Source organism: Maniola jurtina, chromosome 19 (assembly GCF_905333055.1).
Source record: "Maniola jurtina chromosome 19, ilManJurt1.1, whole genome shotgun sequence".
Lineage (NCBI taxonomy): Eukaryota > Metazoa > Arthropoda > Insecta > Lepidoptera > Nymphalidae > Maniola > Maniola jurtina.
The window spans coordinates 8,739,257-8,765,415 of NC_060047.1; the positions used below are offsets into that span (position 1 = coordinate 8,739,257).

The 26,159-nt window shown below is 34.2% G+C and overlaps 1 protein-coding gene and 2 long non-coding RNA genes across 4 annotated transcripts in view; 2 read left to right on the plus strand and 1 right to left on the minus strand.

Moving 5' to 3' along the window:
* The window catches only part of LOC123874917, a 138,399-nt gene that overhangs the window by 32,659 nt on the left and 79,581 nt on the right, over nucleotides 1-26,159 (plus strand). For both annotated transcript variants that reach the window (XM_045920480.1, XM_045920481.1), the window contains one exon: nucleotides 24,379-24,518. In XM_045920480.1, coding sequence (XP_045776436.1) covers nucleotides 24,379-24,518 — 140 coding nt within the window. The remainder of the gene's footprint in view (nucleotides 1-24,378; nucleotides 24,519-26,159) is intronic.
* On the plus strand, nucleotides 1,354-22,543 carry LOC123874923. The gene is made up of 5 exons (XR_006798034.1): nucleotides 1,354-1,751; nucleotides 1,803-2,076; nucleotides 5,586-5,587; nucleotides 10,678-10,687; nucleotides 22,534-22,543. It is a non-coding gene; the product is annotated as an uncharacterized LOC123874923 (long non-coding RNA).
* Nucleotides 1,927-13,215, minus strand: LOC123874926. The gene is made up of 3 exons (XR_006798037.1): nucleotides 13,201-13,215; nucleotides 2,230-2,265; nucleotides 1,927-2,025 (listed from the first exon to the last, which is right to left on the minus strand). It is a non-coding gene; the product is annotated as an uncharacterized LOC123874926 (long non-coding RNA).

Sequence of the window (26,159 nt, forward strand, 5' to 3'; positions counted from 1 at the left end):
GCAAAGGTGTTTCGTCGTGTAGAAGAAAGGGCAAAGAAACTCCACGACACACGTCTTTTAAAAACCATTACCACATACAATAAATAGTTACAAAACATACTTGGTACACATTTATAACAATCAGTTATAACCAGCAAATAGTTATCAATTATATCAATATCAATTTATAATAAAATAATATAAGAATACTTAACTTTGGTATAACCTGCCGCCCTTGTTTGCTTTGGCATCAAGAACTTCACCGTTTGTACCAGACTGACTTTACTATTTGAATTATATCACAAGACTATCTTAGACTGAATTATTACACAAGAATGTCGTAGACTGAATTATTACACAAGAATTACGTAGACTGAATTATGACACCAGAATGACCCCCTCCGTCGAGGTAAGGGTCCTTTTATAAACTCTGCCATCGCAAACAAGGCGGGAATCCACTGTGTCGTCCATCTTAATCTTTATTTAAAGGTTGGTACAATGTACCAACCCAATACAATATTTAATTTAACATAATAATATTATTAGTAACACATATTTATGGTTTACATATTGTTAATTTGACAACAATAATTAATTACATAATAAATTGATGGTTTACATATTATATCACATAATAACTATTGACAACTGTATATTGAATCCAGCGGTATCATGTCAACCCTAGTATAGTGACAGTATTTAATTTACAATTAATAATTAGTGACATGTATCGATAATTAACATCATAATATTTTAGATATTCTCTTATTCCTTATTTTACATAATAACTATTGACTACTGTATGATAAATGTTAAATCCAGTAGTATCATGTCAATCTTAGTATATTGACAGTATTTATTTTATAATAAATATTTAGTGATATGTATTGATAATTTGCATCTTAATATTTTACATATTGTCATATTCCTAGATACCAAATTAAACGATGATGAATAATATAAGACATTATAACAATATCATACTCCTGTTAGATGGCAGCACATTGGCAGTGAAACTGTCGCGGAATAATAATGTTTCCGTTTAAAATATTAATTCAGAATCCAAGTTTATGATTGGGTCAATTTTAGCATAATAAATATCGACTCTAGCATCATAAAATTATCTTAATATAACACGGCCATACTGACAAGTACTTCGCTCCCGAAGTACATAGGGAAAGATAAATTTTATCATATTAACACAAACGTCATTCTGAGATGACATAGGTAAATTTTAAGCAAAAATATAGACACAAAAATCATTTTGATTGACACGTTTGATTGGCAAGTACTTTGGTCTCGAAGTACACAGAGACAAAGAAATTTTAGCAAAGAAATAAAAGTCATCCTGAGATGACAGATAAATTAAAGCATAAATATAGACCTTACATACATAGGGACAGAGAAAGAAAAGAAAAAAAAAATGTACCTAGCTAAATGCAAAAAAAAAATATCTGTGAGCTAAAAAAAGATCTATAAGCTAACAGCTAAACTATCAGTTACTGACCCGCTCTCGGTCCTCCCACCTGCTGTGCGTGAAGATCTAGACCGAGTGGGGCAGTAACCCAGCAGACTCTTGCCTCCGGCCTTTATTGCAGGGTACCTATTCCCCTGCTGGTGGGACATAACGGCAAAGCAACAGGGCAGGGCACCAGCAGCCTAACAGTCCCTAACTGGCTGCGTCCCCCATAAATGGGTCTTGTACTAGACTCTTGCCTAGTACAATTGTACTAGCACCGTCCGAACAAGTCGTCTAACATTACTAGTCCAATGTAATATTATATATAAATTTTATTATTATTATAAATTATAATTATTATAAGTTTTTTTTTTTTTTTTGCATTAGTACTAGTAATGATTAGTGCCGGCAGCCCTAACTAACTGGCCTAACTGCTGCCGTCCCCCATAAATGGGTCTTGTACTAGACTGTCGTCTAGGCGTTTAGCACTAGCACCGTCCGAACAAGTCGTCTAACATTACTAGACCAATAAAATATTCATTTTTTTTTTTAAACATTAGTACTAGTAATGATTAGTGCCAGGCAGCCTAACTACCCTACCTAACTGTCTGCCAGCCCCATAAATGGGTTTTGTACCAGTGGACAAATACTAGATCTAGATTGCCAGGGGGCAACTGGTCTAGCATTGTCCGCACAAGCAATCTAACATTACCCGACCAATGAAAAAGAAGATAATATCATTATTTTCCGTTTACATTTCGGTACTTGGTAATGATTAGCTCCAGGCAGACCTAACTAACCTAATCCCCTTTGTCCCATTCGGGAATCTTACCATTTGTCCCATACAGGAATCTTACCATTTGTCCCATACGGGAATCTTAATATTTGTCCCATAACATATTTGTCCCATAACATATTTGTTCCATAACATATTTGTTCCATAACATATTTGTTCCATAACATATTTGTTCCATAACACATTAGTCCCAAAAAAAAAAAAAATTTTTTTTTTTTCTTTCTCTTTTTTTTTCTTTTTTTTTTTTTCTTTGTGTGATTTAGCATTTAGGTTATTAGTATATTTTATATATTGCTCGGCCATTCTGATAAGTACTTCGCTCTCGAAGTACATAGGAAAATAGAACATTGTAGCCAGTGAGACTAAATCAACTGCGGTAGTAAAATACCGATATAAAAAAATATATAAAATGATGTTATTCGTAACAAGTTACCGACGTATAAAAAGAAATTATATATTAATACGATTGTGTCATTCGTAACACAATTAATATTCAAAGATTCAATGTCAATGTTACTGCCATGAAAACTATGATAGCTAGACGTCAGACCGAAATTGGATTATTATAGAATTTGTTTTATTTGTTGTTATAAAACATTGTGCTTATCTTTTGCTATGTGAATAAACATAGTCTTTTTTTTTTGTTATTGTATGTGATTTCTTCCTTCCTTCCTCTTTCAAAACAACTCGAGAAAACAAAAATTATAAAATGGTATAATGTAGTTGTTCCTAAAATAAAATGGATGTATTACTATTAGTAGGAAGACTTATTAAAATTAGATATCTATATTCTATATACTTGATTGGTTTGCTAAATATAGAAATAGTAAGGATATTTTATTAGTAAGATTAAAAATCTAACTATATTTAAGGGAAATAATTTTTAAGCAAAGTTGTTTGAAAAGAGACAAATGAAAATACTCGAGTGACAAAAAAAAAATACGTAAATTGTTTTAAGAGAGAAAAGAAAGTGAAGATAAAATAGTTTTTTTTTTAATGCTTAGGTTATGTAAATCATAATTTTGAAAATACACACAGCCTTCAGACTTTTAGCTGAAGTAAATGGATATGATAATATTCTTGAAAGCAAATCTATTGTTTTGTTCTTATTTGCTTTGGTAGAGTAATATAATTTTGTAATTACTTTACAAATACATTTTATATAAATCGTTCGGCCAATCTGACGCCTAACTAGCTTTGCTATTATCTAAGTAAAATTATCTTAATCTAAATTTGTCTTATTGACTAAAACTTTTGTAACCACCTTCACTAAAAAAATAAACACTAGAACTTAGCTGTAGCATTGAGTTTCACCAATGGAACGACGTTTTAACTAGCGGTGCTACACAAGCACCAAGTGCCACTGACGACAGGGTTGCCCATCGCTCTCTGGCCATCGGATCAACAGCACCAAATGCCGTTGACGACAGGCAGCAGCCTGTCGCTTCCAGGAGAAGCCGCATCCACGATTACTGAAAGCATTTGAAAAGTATTAGTATCTTGACAAGGAAAGATCTTATCGTATCCCACTTCTGATGTGAGATTTTTGGGTTATATAGAGTGGGCTTAAATGATGATGACTAATAAAAGTTATCACCTATCTACCTATCTTTTATTTCAAATGTAGGTAGCTATGATTTTGTCAGGTAAAGCCTAAATGTTAAATCATTTAACAATTAAGATCAAGCAAAGCAACTACTGTATTATTTAGTAAAAGTAAGAATCCTAAACTGTTTTCTAAAATAAAATAAGTTAAAAACCTAACCTATACTTTCACTTCAATAGATAAAGTTAATTAATTACCAAGAGAGGGTAGGTAGTAAACACAAGAAAACCAACCAAGAACAATAAATAATTAATCGTTTATTCAGATATCTTTCTGACTTTAATCTTTATAGATCTATCTGTATTTTATTGTATTGTTCAGCATAGATCTATTTATTTAAAGATGACTCTACCGCCCGTTTCGCAAAGGTGTTTCGTCGTGTAGAAGAAAGGGCAAAGAAACTCCACGACACACGTCTTTTAAAAACCATTACCACATACAATAAATAGTTACAAAACATACTTGGTACACATTTATAACAATCAGTTATAACCAGCAAATAGTTATCAATTATATCAATATCAATTTATAATAAAATAATATAAGAATACTTAACTTTGGTATAACCTGCCGCCCTTGTTTGCTTTGGCATCAAGAACTTCACCGTTTGTACCAGACTGACTTTACTATTTGAATTATATCACAAGACTATCTTAGACTGAATTATTACACAAGAATGTCGTAGACTGAATTATTACACAAGAATTACGTAGACTGAATTATGACACCAGAATGACCCCCTCCGTCGAGGTAAGGGTCCTTTTATAAACTCTGCCATCGCAAACAAGGCGGGAATCCACTGTGTCGTCCATCTTAATCTTTATTTAAAGGTTGGTACAATGTACCAACCCAATACAATATTTAATTTAACATAATAATATTATTAGTAACACATATTTATGGTTTACATATTGTTAATTTGACAACAATAATTAATTACATAATAAATTGATGGTTTACATATTATATCACATAATAACTATTGACAACTGTATATTGAATCCAGCGGTATCATGTCAACCCTAGTATAGTGACAGTATTTAATTTACAATTAATAATTAGTGACATGTATCGATAATTAACATCATAATATTTTAGATATTCTCTTATTCCTTATTTTACATAATAACTATTGACTACTGTATGATAAATGTTAAATCCAGTAGTATCATGTCAATCTTAGTATATTGACAGTATTTATTTTATAATAAATATTTAGTGATATGTATTGATAATTTGCATCTTAATATTTTACATATTGTCATATTCCTAGATACCAAATTAAACGATGATGAATAATATAAGACATTATAACAATATCATACTCCTGTTAGATGGCAGCACATTGGCAGTGAAACTGTCGCGGAATAATAATGTTTCCGTTTAAAATATTAATTCAGAATCCAAGTTTATGATTGGGTCAATTTTAGCATAATAAATATCGACTCTAGCATCATAAAATTATCTTAATATAACACAGGCATCGGCTAGTGTTAAATAAACTAAAATAATAACACAAAAGGCTGTGCAAGAGTTTAAAAAGTAACGAATCGCTTACTATGCATGACATAGTTCCCCGACCGGGAACTACAAAATAGCTAAAAGAACATGCAACTGTTCCTGCATTCGTAACATTAAAAAATGTTACTTGCAATTTATGTGATGCATGCGCGCTCTCAAGAGAAATAAGATGAATTCCCTCAAGCTTTATTCACACACATAAAGAACTTTCTTCAAGCAATTAGGAGTTTGAATGAAGGATTCACTAAGCATTTCCATTGCATTCAAATACCAATTCATTGCTTTAATCCTGAAGCTTCTTGAACCGCTTTTGTGGACGATTAAGCCCGCTTAGAGTGTTTAACTTGAGTGTTTATGCGCTCAATTCATTACAATTTTATAATAGGGATTAAGATTCATGTTTAGATATTATATTTGTCAAATAATCTCACTGATCTTCATGATTCACCAAATAGATACAATTTATTTCTTTCATACTTGTATGGGCTTGTATAATATGATTGAAGTCATTTTAAATGCTCCAGTATACCATGGTCCAACTCTAAACTAAACTAATTCCTAGTTCCACGGTCCAATTCGCTCAGCAAGTGTCAACTGGTGTATAAGTGATGTTTCCGAATTGCGCCAAGATCCTTTGATATTTATTTCAAAATCCACAAAAATCGGTAAGCCGGCCAACGCTGTTCAAACGTGATAAATTGTTTTGTACATCAAGTGGCATTATTTCTCATCATCATTTCTCTTCCAATATAAAGCAGATAATGAAATTTGGTTTAACACGAAACTCAATTAAATTAAATGCACAAACGATTTAGATTCAATTATTCGAGATTTGTAACTTCTATGCTCAATGGGCCCATGTGTATTGAGTACCTTAGGATAGTGACATAAAATAATACTCACGAAACAATGTCATCAGATTTCTCTTCCAATATAAAGCAGATAATGAAATTTGGTTTAAACGAAACTCAATTAAATTAAATGTACAAACGATTTAGATTCAATTATTCGAGATTTGTACTTAACAAGTAACAACAATTTGTAAGCGTTCCAAAAGTTGTTATAAATCTCACGGCGTGGAATACTACATCCATATTTCATTTCTATATTAATTTTATGTGTGGACTTGTTAAGAGAACATTTTACAGCGTTGGATTTACTTTAAAGACTGTTTTACGCCTACTCTATTTTATAATATGGTACTACCACTTAGAATCAGTGGCGTGCACAGGATTTAAAGCCAGGGTAGATGAACTTATTTTCTGGCAGGTCATAATGGAAAATAAGTATTGATTTATTACAACTAGGGTAGGCAAGCCCCTGCTTAGAATGTATGTTTATGTAGTAATAATTTTTTTAACAAGCTTTTTTTTAACTTGCCGTATTTATTATGTAGTCAAAACAAAATAAAAAGGCAATTTAAACAAATATTCAGTGTTTTATCTCTTCAAAGGCAGTATCGTCATTCAAAATGTTCCTTCAAGCGAGGATAAAGGTGTGTGAAGATTTCGCACATTTGGTACTATGCGGTGAGTCAGACCAACTTTTTCTTATACTCCCTTAGGTACACAAGGACAAGGTCGCCTATTGTACAAAAATCTATTTTGTTATTTATACATTCTTGTCTTTCATGTCTTGGCGTACAATAAAGAATATTTAACTTTTACTATAGGAGGATATTATGCCTGAGGATATTACATCTAATTTGACCACACAAACATTGATTTCTTCAACCCCTTCAGATTTCAGTCATTACTAGAGTAGATACCTAATACCCAGTGTCTTTACATCTAGTTTCGGCTATTTTTGTTTAATCTAGGTATTACGTCAGTTAAAAAAAAGCCCTGACTTACTGATGGACTGATCCACGCCAACCCATTCCCTTGGACCTAAAAAGCGGAAGTAGGTACATAATGTAGACAAGGAAAAAAAATTCGAAATTTCCACGGGATAGGAAATTAAGAGATTTAAGATGCCAAGCCAAGCTGAAGGCGACGTAATATTAACTTGTTTCATTGTAATAGGTACTTGGTACAATACTTTGTCATGGTTTAGAAAATAGAGCTTTAAAAGATATAACCTTATTGCGCACTCGGCTATTCAGACTTTAAAAAAAAATCCGTAACATAATTTGGAACATTTAAACAGAAATTTCTACCTATTTCAAAAGCGCAATAAACATCATACAACTTCGTTATGATATTACTGTATACCTATGTATCCAGTACACATCAGTAAATACTAATTACGTCAAAGACCCTTGAGATGTGCTCTAAAATATTATTAAGTAAGCTGAAAGAACGTACATACACTTTCAAAGGACCAATAACACAAAGTCAGCATAGAGCGTACGTTTGCATAATATTATGTATGCATTTCAGTTTGTCTTACTTAGATATTAATATACCAAGGGAATTCTAGCAAAAGAGTTTAAATTAAGTTTAGTAAACGTTTGCTCCAGCTACTTTAATCGGGAAAACATTTTACCATGATGTGAAAATTCTCTATGAAAATAAGGATGTTTTACACGACTGTCCAGAAAGAGGAGTGTAATGTTTTCAGTGTTCATGTATGTATGTTTGTATGAGTTTCGTTATCAGTTAGATAAAATTGATCTGGTGGTTGTGAAACAGAGTAAGATTCAAGGAGTCACAATGATTGTAGTTAAGTACCTACACGAAATAGTGATCATTATTTACCCATTAATGATAATGACGCGGATACCGTCTCACGTTGGCAGCTCTGATAGATCGCAGCGCCCTTTGTTTGCGAACCACGGAGCCGCAAGCCTTTAGTGTTCCAACTTGGTTCATAATTTATGGCGAGTTCAATCTACGAGTAAAAATTATTTCTCTTCTTTAACAACTTAATAAAATGTCCTACTTTAGCGTTTAAATTATCGTGAGTGATATCCATTACTAATACTCATTCCCACTTCGTGGTTAGTGGTTAGTCGAAGCCCGACTGGTTTCGAACCCATCTGGGGTCCTTTTTCAAAGGACACCTGCTCACGACATGGCACGAATTAGACTTACTTCTACTAACCACGTGAATCTAGCCGGTATTCGCTAAACGTCCTACTATTCATTAAATTATTATCAATAACAAGGAGCTAGCAAAATGGTGTAATTACACATGTGATCAAAAAAAATTCTTTAATTACCACGTTTTGGCCCACTGTATACAAATCTGAACTAATTTCCAAGCAGAATGGCGTCACGTGATATGTAAGGATTCTAATGATACACCACACATCCAAATCTGTTCAGGCGTTTAGAAGTTATGATGGAATAAAGAAAATCACATACATACAATACATACATGAAACCTGAAAACATTACAACCCTTTTTAACCCCCGACCCAAAAAGAGGGGTGTTATGAGTTTGACGTGTGTATCTGTGTATCTGTGTGTCTGTGTATCTGTGTGTCTGTGTATCTGTGTATCGGTGTATCTGTGTATCTGTGTATCTGTCTGTGGCATCGTAGCGCCTAAACGAATGAACCGATTTTAATTTACTTTTTTTTGTTTGAAAGGTGGCTTGATCGAGAGTGTTCTTAGCTATAACCCAAAAAAATTGGTTCAGCCGTTCAAAAGTTATCAGCTATTTTCTAGTTTTCTTGTAGAAAAGAAGGTTAGATAACCCTTAGGTTCATAATATTCGTGTCAATTGACAAATGTCAAGCTGTCAAGATGGACGTTGCCTAGATATACATAATTATTTATTTGAAAATGATTTGTCGGGGGTGTTGAAAATTTTTAATTTACACTTGTTTAGGGTAGTCCATCGTGTAAAAAGGTACCTGTCATTTTTGTTATAAGGTGTAAACCAGCGGACGTAAGTTGAAAAATGTTCTTTCAACCAGAACATGGCATCGTTGGAATGAATAATGAAGCGAGTTGTAAAGTTCTTGCCCTTCCTGCGGTCTGCGGTCAAAGGCAGCTAACAAAGGATGCTGTGATCTATTAACCTCGTCCGCATTTGTAGGACGACACGGGGCAAGAGTAAACAATGTAACATAATGCCTTAAACTAACACACAAATACAAAAACGGCTTTGAACATTTGACATCAATTCTGACAAAAAGTTTTCGCCTCAAGTGTTAAAAGCGTTATTTTTAACTCCCGACCCAAAAAGAGGGGTGTAATAAGTTTGACGTGTGTATCTGTGTATATTCTGTCTGTGGCATCGTAGCTTCTAAACGAATGAACCGATTTTAATTTAGTTTTTTTTGTTTGAAAGGTGGCTTGATCAAGAGTGTTCTTAGCTATAATCCAAGAAAATCGGTTCAGCCGTTTGATAGTTATCAGGTGTTTTCTAGTTACTGTAACCTTCACTTGTCGGGGGTGTTACAAATTTTTAATTTACACTTGTTAATGTAACGATAGGTCGCTTTATTATGCAGGTAAAAAGCAAAATTATTATTCCGCTTATTTGAATAAAAAAAAGATACTTCCTTAGTACCATAGATAATACACTAGTGCTTAATACACTTTTACGGACGATTAAAGTAAGCAACAATAAACGAGAGCAATGTTCCATATTCGAAATTGGGTCGGCAAAAGGTTTTAATTATCATGCAATAAATATATAATAGTGTTATGGGATTAACTACTCGGTACTTTAAACCACCTCGATAAAAGATGGCGGCCACAGAACAAATGCCCTGTTTGGCGGGAGTGATGTTTGAACGTTACTTCCGTCTGAAAAAGATCTGAGTTACTCTAAAGTCGCGGCTAAAGAAATTTTACTTGAAATGTTTTCATTCCCTCGCTAGTCGCTGCGTCTATTTCAAGATGTTAGTAAGTTCTTGTCAAAGCATGTTGCATTTAATAAACGAAATCAGAACTATCTGCATTGCTCGTGTCACTTGTACGGAATAGCTGGCTTGGGGGTTATTTATCAGTCACGTCACGTGTGCTGCTAAATTTATCGCGTTTTAGTAGAATTTCGCCCGCGTCGGGCTTGACTGTTACACGACGTGAAATGTACATTATAAAGTACCCAGAAAGCCCGCTAGATTAAATGGGTGACATTTTGTATAATACTTTGTCAGGTATCAACTCTCGGTTTAATTCGAAGCCAAACATATTTTTACCCGATTGCGGCAAGGCCAAAAGGAAGGGTTATGATTTTAGCAGTGTATGTATGTATGTTTGTATCCAGATTCTGTGTGTTCCACCGTAGCGCCTAAACTACTGGGCCGATTTTGATGAATGAGGTGTCAATTGATTCGTTGTAAAGGTCCGGGTGACATAGGCTATTCTTTTATACGAAAATCCATGAAAATTGGTTCAGACGTTTAAAAGTTATCAGCTCTTTTCTAGTTACTGTAACCTTCACTTGTCGGGGGTGTTATAAATTTTTGATTTACACTTGTAAATGTATGTAAATAATATGGAATGTATATATAATAGGTCGTATTTCTAAATCGTTCATGAAAATTTCGGAGCCCGTGTTATGATCGATGATTGTTTGTTTCGTCCTACTCGTATGTTGGACGCTAATATTTACATTTTTATCATTTTGTATTCAACACGTATTCAATCTTGTTATGATACGGTTACATGTAATTTTTTTGTTTGTAGGAGTAGGATGGATGTGAAACATCACTTTTTTATAAAGTGAACATTGGTTTTATCTTTTGTGTCCGGAATATAGATAGAGGACCCAACCTCAGGTTACTTAAGTCCGTGTCATTTTACTGATCTTGTCAAAATTTAGAACGGAGATTGCTGGCACCCTGGAGACATGTTCCAAATTTAAATTTTGTCCTACCTATGCCTATAGTATACAAATACAAATGTAGGTATAATTTAATAGGTCACTTAGTAGAACTAATTAGGAACTAAGTAGGTGGAATAGATTATAGATTAAGGAGGAGTAGTCTTAAGTTGAAATACTCGAAAACTTAATTTCAAAATTCATCTAACCATTAAATAGTTGTTTAACTAAAATATTCGAACATCTGAGACCAATCCGAGAATAGTTCTTGTAATTACTGTTGTTGATTATAATATAGGTCACTTAGCACAACTAATTAGGACATTAATTTAAGCGTTATGTAAGACATTACCTAGATTAACTATAACTTGATTCAAAGGTGATAAGAAACATTTTAATAACATAAATTATGTAACATCAAAGATATTACTTATTTCGCCGGCTCAGTAATCCAAAAAATAATCAAGTGCCTGACGAAATACGCGTAAAGGAGGATTCTGTAGCTATGCTAGGTGCCAAAACTTTGCCGGTCGTTATTTCATAAATGGTAGTTTGTTTATCTAAAACTCATGATTTTGCCATGGACTACTGGAATCACCTTTTTTTTCGTTTTTAACTTTTTAGGTTCAGATGTGTTCAGGGGATACTTACCCTAAAAAAACTTTTTTTATTTCGTTATGCCTCTGTGTAACTGGTTTTTATAACTGTGCCAAATCAGCTTTACAGCCCTTAATTTTAAAATGGCTATGACACAAGACATGGACTGGACGTAACTAATCGCATAAGGATTCTTTGTTTTATTACGGAACCCTAAAACGGGTTCATCATTATCTGAAGGTTTGCAGGTCTTTACATAAACTTCGACTATCCAGCGAAATCTGGGGCATTTCAACTCCCAACAACGTATAGGTTCTTTCTCAAAACGCGATCCTCTCCTATCCCATTTAGAGTTCAAGCCACTAGAGTCACTATCACGCCTATTTATTTAGTCTTTCTCATAATATTACAACTCTACCCGTTCTTTATCTCCTGGTTCTTTCTCTACCCTAAGCCTTGCGTTTAAGGTGCAGTTAATACAGAAATGAAGAAGTGAAAAAAAAAACGTGGTGAACAAAATTCTATTTTTATCTAATTCTAGTATTTAGAATACTAGAACAGACAAATTCAATTCAAAACAAAGTCATATTTTCATTACAATGCACAAAACAGTCATTGAAACTTCGAACCAAAAGTAAAACGTGATAGGTACTCCGCATATCAATTACGGGGTCCAAATGCAAATGAACAGCCCAAACTCACCCAGTATAATGTAATGTGACAGTATAGTATTGTAATTCTAAACACTTGCAGGAATATCCATTGGTTACGAAATAGATATAAGTTTCCAAGTGCCTCAGGGCGGGAGGCGACCCCTATGACGGGACCCGAATATGAATAATTCGCGACCCAAGTTTTAGGTTTCTTACACATCGGCAACTCTGTAATATTCTTGAATATTTGTAATAGTTTCGTGGGTTTCTTAGTATGTAAGTTTCTACCAACGATCAACACGTACGTTTCTACTTTTACGGCCGAAATTAATAATAATAATTTAATTAATCAATCTTGTACCTAATCTAACTGTCGCTTTGTACTTTGTAATTGGAACTGTTTGTACATTGGAATTGTAACTGGAAACTTTGTAATTTGTCAAAAAAGACCATACAATTTTTGACAAATCGCAATGATAACTTGTCGATAGTTTTCAGATAGGACTAATTTAATAAATAAATCCTATCTGTAATTTTTGATATTTTTTACTTAAAATTATAAATTAAAATCAATCAAATAGAACCGGTTAAGTGCGAGTATGATAAAAACTTGCCAGTTAATAACGGACTGCGCCATTCCTAGGTCAACGGGAAGCCCGAAGCACCCTATTCGTTTTGTTTTCCCTGAAAAACAAACAGACAGACTACGAAGTGACCCTTTATGGATTTGTTTTTTCCTTTTGAGGTACGGAACCCTAAAAATAACAATAATTTTTGATAAGATAGTTTGTTGCTGGCTTTTCAGACCAGAGTTTGAAGTTAACGAAAATATTTATTACTATCATCTCTTGTATACAATTGGCACCACAATTTTTTTTTTGACGCTATCTACTGATACAATAATTACGAACGATCTAAGTGAAATTGTTTGATAAAAAAAATAAAGCAAGTGTGTATTAGCTCTCTAAGCTACAATTGTTTCGTCTGCTCTTTGTTCAGAGACAATTTTATGGGCACAATAAAAGCCTATTTTTATGCAGCGTTTTGGCCCTCAACCAATAGCCGATTTTGGATTTGAACTTGTGACGTGTGAAATTGAGTTTATATGGTAATTTCCCACTAGATAGTGGAGATTTATTCGCGTTGTGTTTACGGATTTCCAACGATAGATATCCTTATTTATTTGTATTATTTTATAGAGGTTGTCGTTTGAAAAAACCATCGAACCAATTTTATTTCGCCTTCAATACAATCAATGTAAGATCGTTTTTCTTTAGTTTACTAAAAAGATAAACAAATCACAGAAATCTTCTCGGAGAAATGCGTAAGCGACGCTATTTTCCCGAAACCTTCTGGGTTCAGGCCTCAGGGTTCTCACTCGTACTTACCAGTATAATGATTTTCATTGTAAGTTCGCAGTAAGAAGATCGTATAGGCTGCGTCTAGAGCGCCTCTTACGCATTTCAGCGAGAAACTACTTGTTTATCATTAAAGTAAGGAAAACTAGAGTATAGTATTAGATGCTGTTCGGGAATTTGTCCGCTTGGATAAAATCTAATGAGTACTTTTTAATTTACTGGGATAAAAAGTAGCCTATGTCACTCTCCATGTCTTTGACTATATTCATGGCAAAAATCAAGTCGACACCTTGTTGGGTGCGATGTGATTGAACGACAAACCAATAAAAAACATTTCCATATTTAAAATAATATGGTGGTAATGATGGATATTGTGATTGTTTGTGGGCTCTTTGATTTAACTTTTAATATTTTACTTTAAAAATCTTACCACTAGCTTGAGTGATTTTATTAACAACAGTTATAAAATCAGATTCTAAGGATACAAATCCATACTAATATTATAAATGTGAAAGTGTGTCTGTCTGTCTGCTACCTTTTCACGGCCCAAAAGTTTAACCGATTCTGACGAAATTTGGTACACGGTTAGCTTATATCCCGGGGACGGACATAGGCAACTTTTTATCTCGGAAAATGAAACAGTTCCCACAGGATCTTCAAAACCTAAATCCACGCAGACGAAGTCACGGGTATCCTCTTGTTAAATATAAATACCAATGGATTTGAAATATTTCTTAGCAGACTAATTTTGACATTTGCCGCTTACTAGATCGATAGAAAAAAAGTTTCACTCTTCAAAGCTTGGCCGCTCAGATGATATTGAGGTCAAATCTAAACTATTTTAGCAAAAGAAAAGAACGATACACCGACATAATTCCTCTTAGGTACATGTTAATCAAGGCCTTCGGAAGTCCCCGAGGAGCGTTTTCATTAAGTCATACAAGTTTCGCAGCTCCCTCGTTATATAAATGGAAGGCGAACTTTGGTGTTAGACCTTAATCTACGTCACAATTACTAACGTTGACCCTTGGTCTCTAACAATGGTTAGTAATTGACAGACAATATTCCCAACCCTTTTTAGTTCTATATAGATCAAAGTTTGTGAAATATCCCTTTTTTAACACCCGACCCAAAAAGAGGGGTATTATAAGTTTGACGTGTGTATTTTAATTTAGTTTTTTTTGTTTGAAAGGTGGCTTGATCGAGCGTGTTCTTAGCTATAATCCAAGAAAATCGGTTCAGCCGTTTGAAAGTTATCAGCTCTTTTCTAGTTATTGTCACCTTCACTTGTCGGGGGTGTTATAAATTTTTAATTTACACTTGTCATGGAAGCTTTTACATTTGATCGCTTGTTAAGGTTCCGTACCCGAAGGATGCGAACGCGATGTTATTACTAAGCCCGTCCATCTGTCAGCGGCCTGTATCTCATGAACCATAATAGATAGAGAGTAAAATGTTCACAAAGTGTGTATGTCTGTTGCCGCTATAACAACAAGTTATAAAAAACCAAAATGGCTGCAATGCAAATTAAAAGAAATCTGAATTAATCAAGATACATAGGTTTATATTATTATCTTCTACGGGTGGTACGGAACCCTCTTGTGCGAGTCCGACTCGTACTTGATCGATTTTGTCCCAGTTTACTGCGTCAACCTTTGTTTCGACGACAACTTTATTAAGTGCTTATCTACGATCACACCTGATGGTAAGTGATGGCAGCCTTATAGAAGCGCACTACTGGTTTATCTCAACCTTCTCAGAAAATATTGTTGTGATCCTCTTGTCAATAACAAGTGTAAATTAAAAATTTATAACACCCCCGACAAGAGAAGGTTACAGTAACTAGAAAAGAGCTGATAACTTTCAAACGGCTGAACCGATTTTCTTGGATTATAGCTAAGAACACTTTCGATCAAGCAACCTTTCAAACAAAAAAAACTAAATTAAAATCGGTTCATTAGTTTAGGAGCTACGTTGCCACAGACAGATACACAGATACACACGTCAAACTTATAACACCCCTCTTTTTGGGTCGGGGGTTAAAAACAACCAGCTACCATCTCAAAATTAGTGACTAATACGGTAATAATGTCTTTTAGTCCTCACAGAGAGTTTTCATTAACTGATACAAGCTCTCACATAGCTCCCTCGTTGGTAGTAAAATTCACGTTCGAGTGAACTTAACAGTCCATGACAAAGCGTTTTTACTGAAACAATTCTTTTAATTAAATTATTTTGTAAAGTTAAAATAAGTCCATTACTCGGTCTCCACGTGTACCTATGCCTGCTTGATGTACATTCAAGTTCATTCAAGCAAAATCGAATGTGTTTTCGCTACGACGAGCATTGCTCTACAATCAACATTATAAACCATCTTTTGCATGGGACTATATCCACGTGGATTTAGTTAAACAAGAATGAGCCTCGATAGCTCAACGGTTGAAGAGCGGACTGAATTCTGATAGGTCGGCGGTTCAAATCCCACCCGTTGCACTATTGTCGTACTCACTGCTGGCACAAGCTTAACGCTTAATTGGAGGGGAAAGGGGAGTATTGGTCATGATTAGCATGGCTAATATTCTTTAAAAAAAATATTGATACCTATTGTTTTCATCAAGCATCTCAATTAAAAACATTTCAACGCAGTTAAAGTAAACAGTGATAATTTTGCTTGTTCTATCTCCTCTGTTCCATGCAATTCCCTACCATAAGTAGCTATAGAATTGACCTAAATAATTTGGTCCTAACTTCATGAAATGTATTCAACGAAACAAATGAAAACATTTGCTATTTTAAATGTACCTAAGTACTTGTAAATAAATAGCTGTAGCAACAGTCGTCTCAATCCTCGTCACTCGCTAATCCGGGCTTCCTGAAGTCCCTGAGGAGCGTTCTCATTAACTGGTAAAAGCTTCAGATATCTCTCGCTATACCTTAAAATTTTACCAAAACTCACCATAAATAGTTTCAGTTTCTTATTCGAAGGAATTGTTTGATTTTGAAAGTAAGGTTTTGATTTTGAACCCTGATTTTAATCTCTTAGCATCTGATATCTAAAGTTCATTCAAAATATACCTACTCTTTTTGTAATGCTAGTGTGCAAATAATTTTAAAGACGAGCGTCGTTTTACTCTATATTCTTAATTTAAAAGAAATATTATAGCATAAAAGTTCTAATATTTTCTATTTCCATCCGATAGAGCGTCATTAATTTTATTTTCAACTAGCTGATGCCCGCAGCTTCGCCCGCGTGGATTGGTCAGATCCCCTGCAGCATCAGGATTGAGGAGTTGGACTCCAAATTTTTTATGAAACAATGTCGCAAAGTTCCTCTATCGATTAAAAAAGAAATGACGCAAATCGGTTCAGAAATCTCGGAGATTTCGGTGTACATAGGTAGAAAAACACAACTCCCTTTTTGAAAGTCGGTTAAAAAAGTAGCCTATTTTACGCCCTGGTCAATCCTCTACTTGCCTGTGAAAGTCCCGTCAAAATCGGTTCAGCCGTTCCAAAGATTAGCCTTTTCAAACAGACAGACAGACAGACAGACAGACAGACAGACAGACAGACAGACAGACAGACAAAAATTTTAAAAACGTGTGATTCAGTTATGGTATCGTTCAAATAACCATATGAGCTTAATATGAGGTAGTTATTTCGAAATTACAGACAGACACTCCAATTTTATTTATTAGTATAGATAGGATTCGGTTGGATCCATAAACTTTAGTAAAATATATTGCTCTATTCGCTCAGATTTGATCATTCCGGTGAATTGATTTACCCGCATTATGTTACTCTATGTTAGTATAATATATTTATTATATGTTACTATGTATATATATATATATTATATGTTACTATACTAAATATATTATATAATATATATTATATGTTACTATAGCTTACTGTCGAAACCGTAGCGGCAAGTCACATAAAAAGATTTCGGTACCTACTTATTCCCTTATTTAGTATTCCCCCCAGTCCCTTTTCTATCCTAAGCGCAAAGCTTCACTTCACTAAGTAAAAGTTCAACAATATTTTAGTCCGTCCTTTTACAGAACGGTCGGTATCGAGGCTTTCATTGGCTTATTATGATCGAAAAATATGTGGTTTCACGTATAATATAACTTGAGTTTAAACAGGTTTCGATCTTAGGTAAGAACTTCTATAATTAAAACAAATTAAAACTCCAAATTAAATGGAATTTTCTGGGAATATATTTATGAATATGTTTAACCTCTTTTGTGTGAATTCTACCAGGTTTAAATTAATATCCAACGTTGAAAATTAATAGCAGCGTAATTACATTCACGGGTAGTTATCAAATTTGCCCTCAGTATCGAAAATATAGTAATCGAATCGCTTTATTTAAATCTAGGTAAAGTTTGGTACAGTCAGCTACAGAAAAGAGTGAGTTAAAAGAAACTAATTTATTTTCAATTATTTACCTAAATTTACTGTCATTTTGGTGTGATATTTTAAATACAGATAAATGATTTCAACCATCAACACAGTAAAAATTGCAATAACAGCTTATGGCAATAAAACTGTGTAAAAGTTGTAATGAGAAGAAGAGGCGAGGCGCTCAAACTATCTTCATAACACAAAATTTAATAGAATAAATTTTCATCATTTTCCATAGTTAGTACAGCGTAATCAGTCATCAAATTCCGATTCTTCTCGGTACTATATACTTTCTTTACCAGTGGTTAAGTACTAACTATTATTCGCCTGTAATGTAAGTCCCACTTTACTTTACACGTATAGTATAAAAATGTTTTGATAATACATTTTGGTTGTTACTGTTGACGAAATATTTGGTGCTGCCTGTACATCGTTATGTAATGTTCCATTGTTTCCATTGAAGTCATAGTGGTAATCTCTCTATTTACGGATTTTCGATTTGTTAGCGAATTAACTGTTATTGCCCGTGTTCCCATTATCCAATTTGGTATTAACTATGAATTATTCAAATCTATAATAATAATTGGAACACTTTCCACTTTAACACGTGATAAATGATAAATATACGAATACTTTCTAGCAGCACATTTTGTCACATGAAAATATACGTTTTTAAATTATATTAATGAATGTACTTTGTAATAATACTTATAGCTTAGATACCTACTTAAATGTAATCTAAACTATGTATTACAAGTATAAGTTTGACCTGTGGCTGCTCCCAACTTTCAAGAAAACCGGCATCAATTTCTTTATTTATTTACTAACTACTTAGTTTATGCCCGCGACCTCGTACGCGTGGACAACACAAATTTCGAACCCCTATTTTATCCCCCTTAGGGGTTGAATTTTCTAAAATCTTTTCTTGGCGGATGTCTACGTCATAATAGCTATCGGCATGCCAAATTTAAGCCCGATCTGTCCAGTAGTTTGAGCTGTGCGTTGAAAGATCAGTCAGTTAGCTTTTCCTTTTTTAACCCCCGACCCAAAAAGAGGGGTGTTATAAGTTTGACGTGTGTATCTGTGCATCTGTGTCTGTGGCATCGTAGCTCCTTAACTAATGAACCAATTTTAATTTAGTTTTTTTTTTGTTTGAAAGGTGGCTTGATCGAGAGTGTTCTTAGCTATAATCCAAGAAAATCGGTTCAGCCGTTTGAAAGTTATCAGCTCTTTTCTAGTTACTGTAACCTTCACTTGTCGGGTGTTATAAATTTTTAATTTACACTTGTTTAGATGTGTTTTACTCTTAAACCAAAGAAAAGATAAAGGTGAGTGGAATGTAATAGCTATAAGTACTTTAGATTTACATTTTTAGTAGCATTATCTTAACCCATCGCCGGCTCACAAATAATCACCAGTCTCCTTTCAAAATGTGTATGAGAAGGTTTAAGCCATAGTTACCACGCTGGCCACGTACGGATTGGTATATTTAGTCTTCATACATCTTTAAATAACTTATGGAGAACTTTCAGGCATGCAGGTTCCCTTACAATAATTTCCTTCACCGTCAAAGCGCGTGACAGTCAATTGTTCAAAATGCACATAAGCCTGTGAACAGATACTTGGGAATGCATTTGTTCTATTTGAACCATCGATGTATATGGATAGGCCCTTCGAAGATAAAAAACGCGCTCAAAAAGTCAATAGAATTTGCAAAAGTCTTACTTACTTTGTCAATGACTTTGCAAAAGTCTATTGACTTTGTCAATGACGATGACGTAAGATTCAAGCGTATTTTTGCGGACGGGATTGTATGGGAAAGGCTAATCCATATACATCGATGATTTGAAAGCTTATTTAACGGACGTTAAAAAAGCTCTCGTGCCAATGAGGCCTAACTCCGAAAAGTTGAATTGCATGCCTGGGGTCTCCTCAACCTCGGACCCCCTAAATTGTTAACTACTAGGCTATCAGCGCTTGAGATAAGTATCTACTTATATCAGCGTGATATTTATATAACAGGACAGCGTAGGTATATTATTTGATTACCAACGTTGACCAAAGTTGGTAGTCCCTTAGTGGTATATGAACTTCAATTTAAGGAGGCAAAATTAAAAAATTGTTAACAAAAAGGCTTGTTACCAAAAAATGTTTACCAGGAACTCAGTAATTTATAGGTAGGTACATACCTTTGCCAAACATACACCATCGACGTATACAAACTCATATCTCATGCGTTTGTGTGCGATTAATCAGAAATAATTATGGCGGGCGAATATACATGCAAATCTGATAGATAGCGTTCAAGCGGCTCTGAAAGCGATATGCCTGAACGCACAGAGACTGGCTCTGAGCCTCAAAGATATTAGATGGCTTAGAAACCCATACATAGGCTATGGTATAATATGAGACGAGGCATCGCCTTTGGCCTATTTTTATAAAGTTAACGCAGTATAGGTACCTAAACTTTTAAAAAACTGACTCCATATACTTAATTTTATAAAACTTATTTTTTTTAAAGGTATGTCTATCTGTCTGCTAGCTTTTCATGACCCATCTGTTTAATTGATTTAGACTACTGGTACAAAGATAGCTTGCCTTCGCTTGGATGAAATATCTGAAAATACACTTAGAGTGGCAGTCTATGCCTACCTCATAAAGAAAACCTACTTACAAAATAATATCAAGTTTCTAATCTAAACCCAGCGGTTCAAACTAAATATGTTGATATGTCAGTCAGTTTATTTTTTTCATTAATATATTTTGATTGACGTCAAAATATTATTTAAGCATCTGAAGCATAAGAAAATCTGTTAGCATAGTAGTTTCTCTTATACGTCTTATAAAATTGCGATAATTTATTCCTTACTTCACTTCACCAGAAACCAACGCGAAACCTTCTCAGTTCGCAAGTACGTAGCTTTTAAAAAATGATAGAAAAGACAAATTGAAATCTACAGTTCCCTATTACCAATTCCATACGTGTATTTACAAAAGCCATTAACTGTAGTATATATTTACGTTCCGCACATCATTCCCGTCCGTCCGAGTCCAATGACCACTAATGGAATGGACGAAAAATGACATACTATCACATTGGTAGGAGCCAGGCAAGCGTTACTGAGTGCCTTTCACTGGCACCGTGATAGATGTGGCCGCGTTGGATCCTTGGAGCCACAAAGAAAGGCAATGGCTTTTGATATTACGACGAAACTTTTAAGGAAATTGGGGAATGAATTTCGGGGGTAATTTATTTAGTAATAATTGTAAAAAGCTTCTTTGATAAAAAAAAGAAAAACTAAGCTTTGATCTCACAGTTCTAAGATTCAGAATTCATTTTCAAACCACTAACAGGCTGATAAACTGTCAAATCAGTAAGCAAACAAATACAATAATAATTTCTACTGCTTTTCACTGACCTCTATTATTATAAGTCCATTTCAGTGATTGCTTTTGGATCGTCAACTATTTCCTTAACGTATTTGTCTTGAAATGGTCCGTTTTTAACCCCCGACCCAAAAAGAGGGGTGTTATAAGTTTGACGTGTGTATCTGTGTATCTGTCTGTGGCATCGTAGCTCCTAAACTAATGAACCGATTTTAATTTAGTTTTTTTTTTGTTTGAAAGGTGGCTTGATCGAGAGTGATCTTAGCTATAATCCAAGAAAATCGGTTTAGCCGTTTGAAAGTTATCAGCTCTTTTCTAGTTACTGTAACTTTCACTTGTCGGGGGTGTTATAAATTTTTAATTTACACTTGTGATAACGAAACTTAGTCGAAAACTTACGAATATCAAAAAGTTCCCACTGGATTTTAAAAACCTAAATTCACGTGGATAAATTAGCGGACATATTTTACTTGATACATATAGATTTATATTAGCTTAGTATGCATAAGGCTGCTTTTTTTCCCGAAAATCAAAAAGTTACAATAGAAAAGAAGTTAGAAAAGTTAGAATAGTTCAGTAGAAAATCAGAAAGTATGCAATTAAAAAAAACTATCAACGTGGACGATGTCGCAAGCATCGTCTCTAGTTATATACCTACGCTCAGATTACTTATTATTATAATAGATAGATTAATTAATTAATTATTATTGTACAAAGCAGAATCCAAATAGAGAGTAATTTTTTATGTTATAAAATAAGTAAGTGGTTTATTATAGAGTTATATTTTACGCAATGAGTACACTAGGTAGGTAACAGGTATGTATAATAATTATCAAAACTGAAAAAAAAAACCGCCATAAAATGTTCATATATTATTCACAACTGCAGTAGATACTTTTTAAACCGGGACGCGGAATTCCGAAATGAAGTTAATAACGAATTTTCCGGAGTTTTGCTTAAATATTCCGTTTTATTATGATGAAATTTATGAGGAACATTCCATTTGCCGAACTGCATATTTACCAAACAAATAATGAACGGCATAGGTAAATAATGCATTAATTACTTGCAATTTAATTTAAAATACTAATTAAGTCGCAGTGGTCCGATTTGTTTGTTTGGACAGTGAATCGTGTCAAATTGTTTTTGTATTTAAAATATTTTGGGAGCGGTCTTTTCATAAATCATTTCCAATAAGTTGTTTTTATACAGAAAGCTATAAACATCAATAATTTGCAAAAGGCCGTTAAGAAATATTAAATCTATTAGATAAGACGTCCTTCACATACATGTATCTAATGATCCTGAAGGAATTCTTAGATTGGTTTTCTTGGTACTCTATGATTTACCGAGATAAAGTAGCCTATGTGCTAATCCAGGGTATAATCTAACTCCATTCTAAATTTCAGGCAAATCCATCCGGTAGTTTTTGCGTGAAGGAGTAAAAAACATACACACACACATACACACATACCTACCTACTTACACACAAACTTTCGCCTTTATAATATTAGTGTGAAGTGTGATTGGTGGTGCAATAAAATGAAATAAAAGGTTTATTGCCATCTTTCCGAACCGGCGCGGGGCGCGGGGATAGAGTCTTGATGTATCAGAAGAGACAAGCTAGAGCCATAAACTGATTACGGCCTAAGATACTACAATACATTTTTAACCCCCGACCCAAAAAGAGGGGTGTTATAAGTTTGACGTGTGTATCTGTGTATCTGTCTGTGGCATCGTAGCTCCTAAACTAATGAACCGATTTTAATTTAGTTTTTTTTTGTTTGAAAGGTGGCTTGATCGAGAGAGTTCTTAGCTATACTTAATTCAAGAAAATCGGTTCAGCCGTTTGAAAGTTATCAGCTCTTTTCTAGTTACTGTAACCTTCACTTGTCCGGGGTTGTAATAAATTTTTAATTTACACCTTGTAGTTTTTGAATATAAATCAAAAGGTATGCTTTTCCAAACGAAATTAAAGAAAATAAATAATGTAAATATAAAATAATATTTTCATCGTTAAAGGTTCAAGGCTTACCATATTTTGTGTTTGACAAATAACCTACGTGTTACCTGTTTGCCAGTGCGAAATATTTCGCGTTGAAAAATGTTGATGATTTGTTTAATCTGCCAGTTTAGAGTTCCCTACGTGGGCGGGGAGGGCAAAGGACGCTTAATATCGAGGTCGCTTTTGCTTGCGAAAGGAAATTTTCTACTTACGGAATTTAAACATTACCTACTTACTCTTACTAACAAACACCCATAATTCTTTTGATTTACTTCTTTTTTGTCTGTTTTTGGTGATTGTTTAGCATGAACGACACAGTTGGTACACATCGAACCTGTCAAAACTGACCAATAAAAGATAAAAATCGGCAAATATCTTTTTTAACTAAGTTGTTATTTGTGTACAGATCCAAGTTTTCACATAGATGAACGCGGAACGACTGCAAATTTTTGAACTCAGAATTCCTCAGAAGACTGAGAGAGGCTGTGAAATCGATGCCTTAATATTCAATAATCAAAAGTTTAGAGATCTATTTTTTTTTTTGCAAAATATTTACTCGAATTTTTATTTACGAATTTTGTTTCACGTTATTAAAAAACATCCACTCAAAGAAAACTTCCTGCTGGATTGTTTTCTATACTATCCTTACTTCTATGCTAATACATAATAAAGAATTCAAGTTTGTTAGATTGTTTGTAGAAAGTAATATCTGGAATTACTCAACCAATTTTGAAAATTCTTTCAACAGTAGAAAGCCACATTATTCCTGAGTGGCATGGACTATATTTTAATTACAAAAAAATTAGAGATCCCTGCGAAAATTTTAATGAGCGAAGCCAGGATAGGTTGCTCCTATAAAATATATTAAAGAATAATTTGTCCACAGATTGTACAACATCATCATCGTCGAGCCTCAGCGGCATCACCAGGGTATCGGTGGCGGTAACGGGCATAGAACGGCCATTGGCAAAGAAGGTCCGACCTAAACCAGCTTCGCCTAATCGACAGGGACCTCAGCAATGTCAAGTAAGATGCTTTTTACGCGACCATACACCGAATACTGCGGCTGCGGCAAATCACCTCTGATTGGTTGACGCTCGCTCACCATTGGCTGCAATGCATTGTTGCAACAAGAATACCATGAACTTAATATTTAAGTCTAGCTACCTACCCTCAGTTGAATATAATTATCTTTAGGTTTTTTATAAGAGCTACGGCAAACGACCATTTTTATGTCACAACGATTTTGTCTGATAACAGGCGATTTTAGGCGGAAAACTGGTGTGTGTACACTGTCTAGCAATGTATGATAAGTAGTAAAATATCATTTTCAATATTGCTCACATTTTTCGCACCAAGCTATTATCGTTTGTCTGCACAGTCACCAAACAAACCTTTTTGTGGTTTATTTGACGCCTATTTACCCCTCATTTTATGAGATACTTTTACATAGCGCATCCTACGTTAAAAAGCTCCCAGAATGAATGGTATGAACCTAGATATTGTTATTCAAAACAAAATGTCAAAAACCTCCATCGAATGCCGCTATAAATTTACACGGGTTCAAAAGTCACCCGTAAGGTCCTTCGCGAAATGTCTGTAATTTTTCCGAAGTTGGGACTGAAAATTGTTTGAGTTCCTTGGGTATTACATACCTACAGTATTTGGTCGTAACTTAGGTATTAATCAACGCTATTTATGCTTATGCCGACTATTCAAAAATAATATGATATCCAGCAAAAAAGATAATGTTGATGAATGACACCATATCCATAAGAAGACATACGGTTAGCAAGGGCGCATAATAATTTATACCTTATTAAAGAAGCTTTAAGATCTTTATTTGTTAGATAACAGTATCGAAGAAGCATTATAGGAAAGAAAGTCATATAGATATTGTATATAGGTGTTCCGGTTAGTTTCCGTCCCGTTACGACCGATAGACCATGGCGATTGCTTCTATTTGTCTTGTGACGTTTTGAGCAATACGCACACATGCGTGAAACCCCTTACTCACACATTACTACTATAGTATAATAGTATAATAGTATATTATAGGTACATAAATGTGTATTAGTTATAGGTAATACCCCAAGCATCGATATCGAGGTATAGGTATCGAGTATCGATCAACCTAAGGGTGGTATTAGAGACTCTCATATCAATAAAGGGCCAATGATGCTTCGTCTCAATGCTTAAGCAATTTTAATTCACCTTACACAAGACGATCTCCGCGACTTCGTCCGTGTGTGTTTGGGTGTTAAAAAGTAGCTTAGGTATATCACTCTCAAAATTTTTAGCTATCCGTGCAAAAAATCACATCGATCTGAACAAACAACAAACTAACAGACCAATAAACACACTTTCGCATTTATAATATTTATTACTAGCAACCCGCCCCGGCTTCGCGCGGGTGCCTTATTACAATTTTCATATCTCTATTTCTTTTTAACCGACTTCGAAAAAAGGATTTTTTATTTATTTAAAAATACAGTATAGCCTATGTCACTTCGGAATAATGTAGCTTTCTAATGGTGAAAGTTTTTCAAAATCGGTTTAGTAGTTCCAGAGATTATTATTTCCTACAAACAAACTTTACCTCTTCTTTATAATATTAGTAATATTATAAGTAGTGATTGCTAGTTATCGATTGCGCTTGATTTTAAA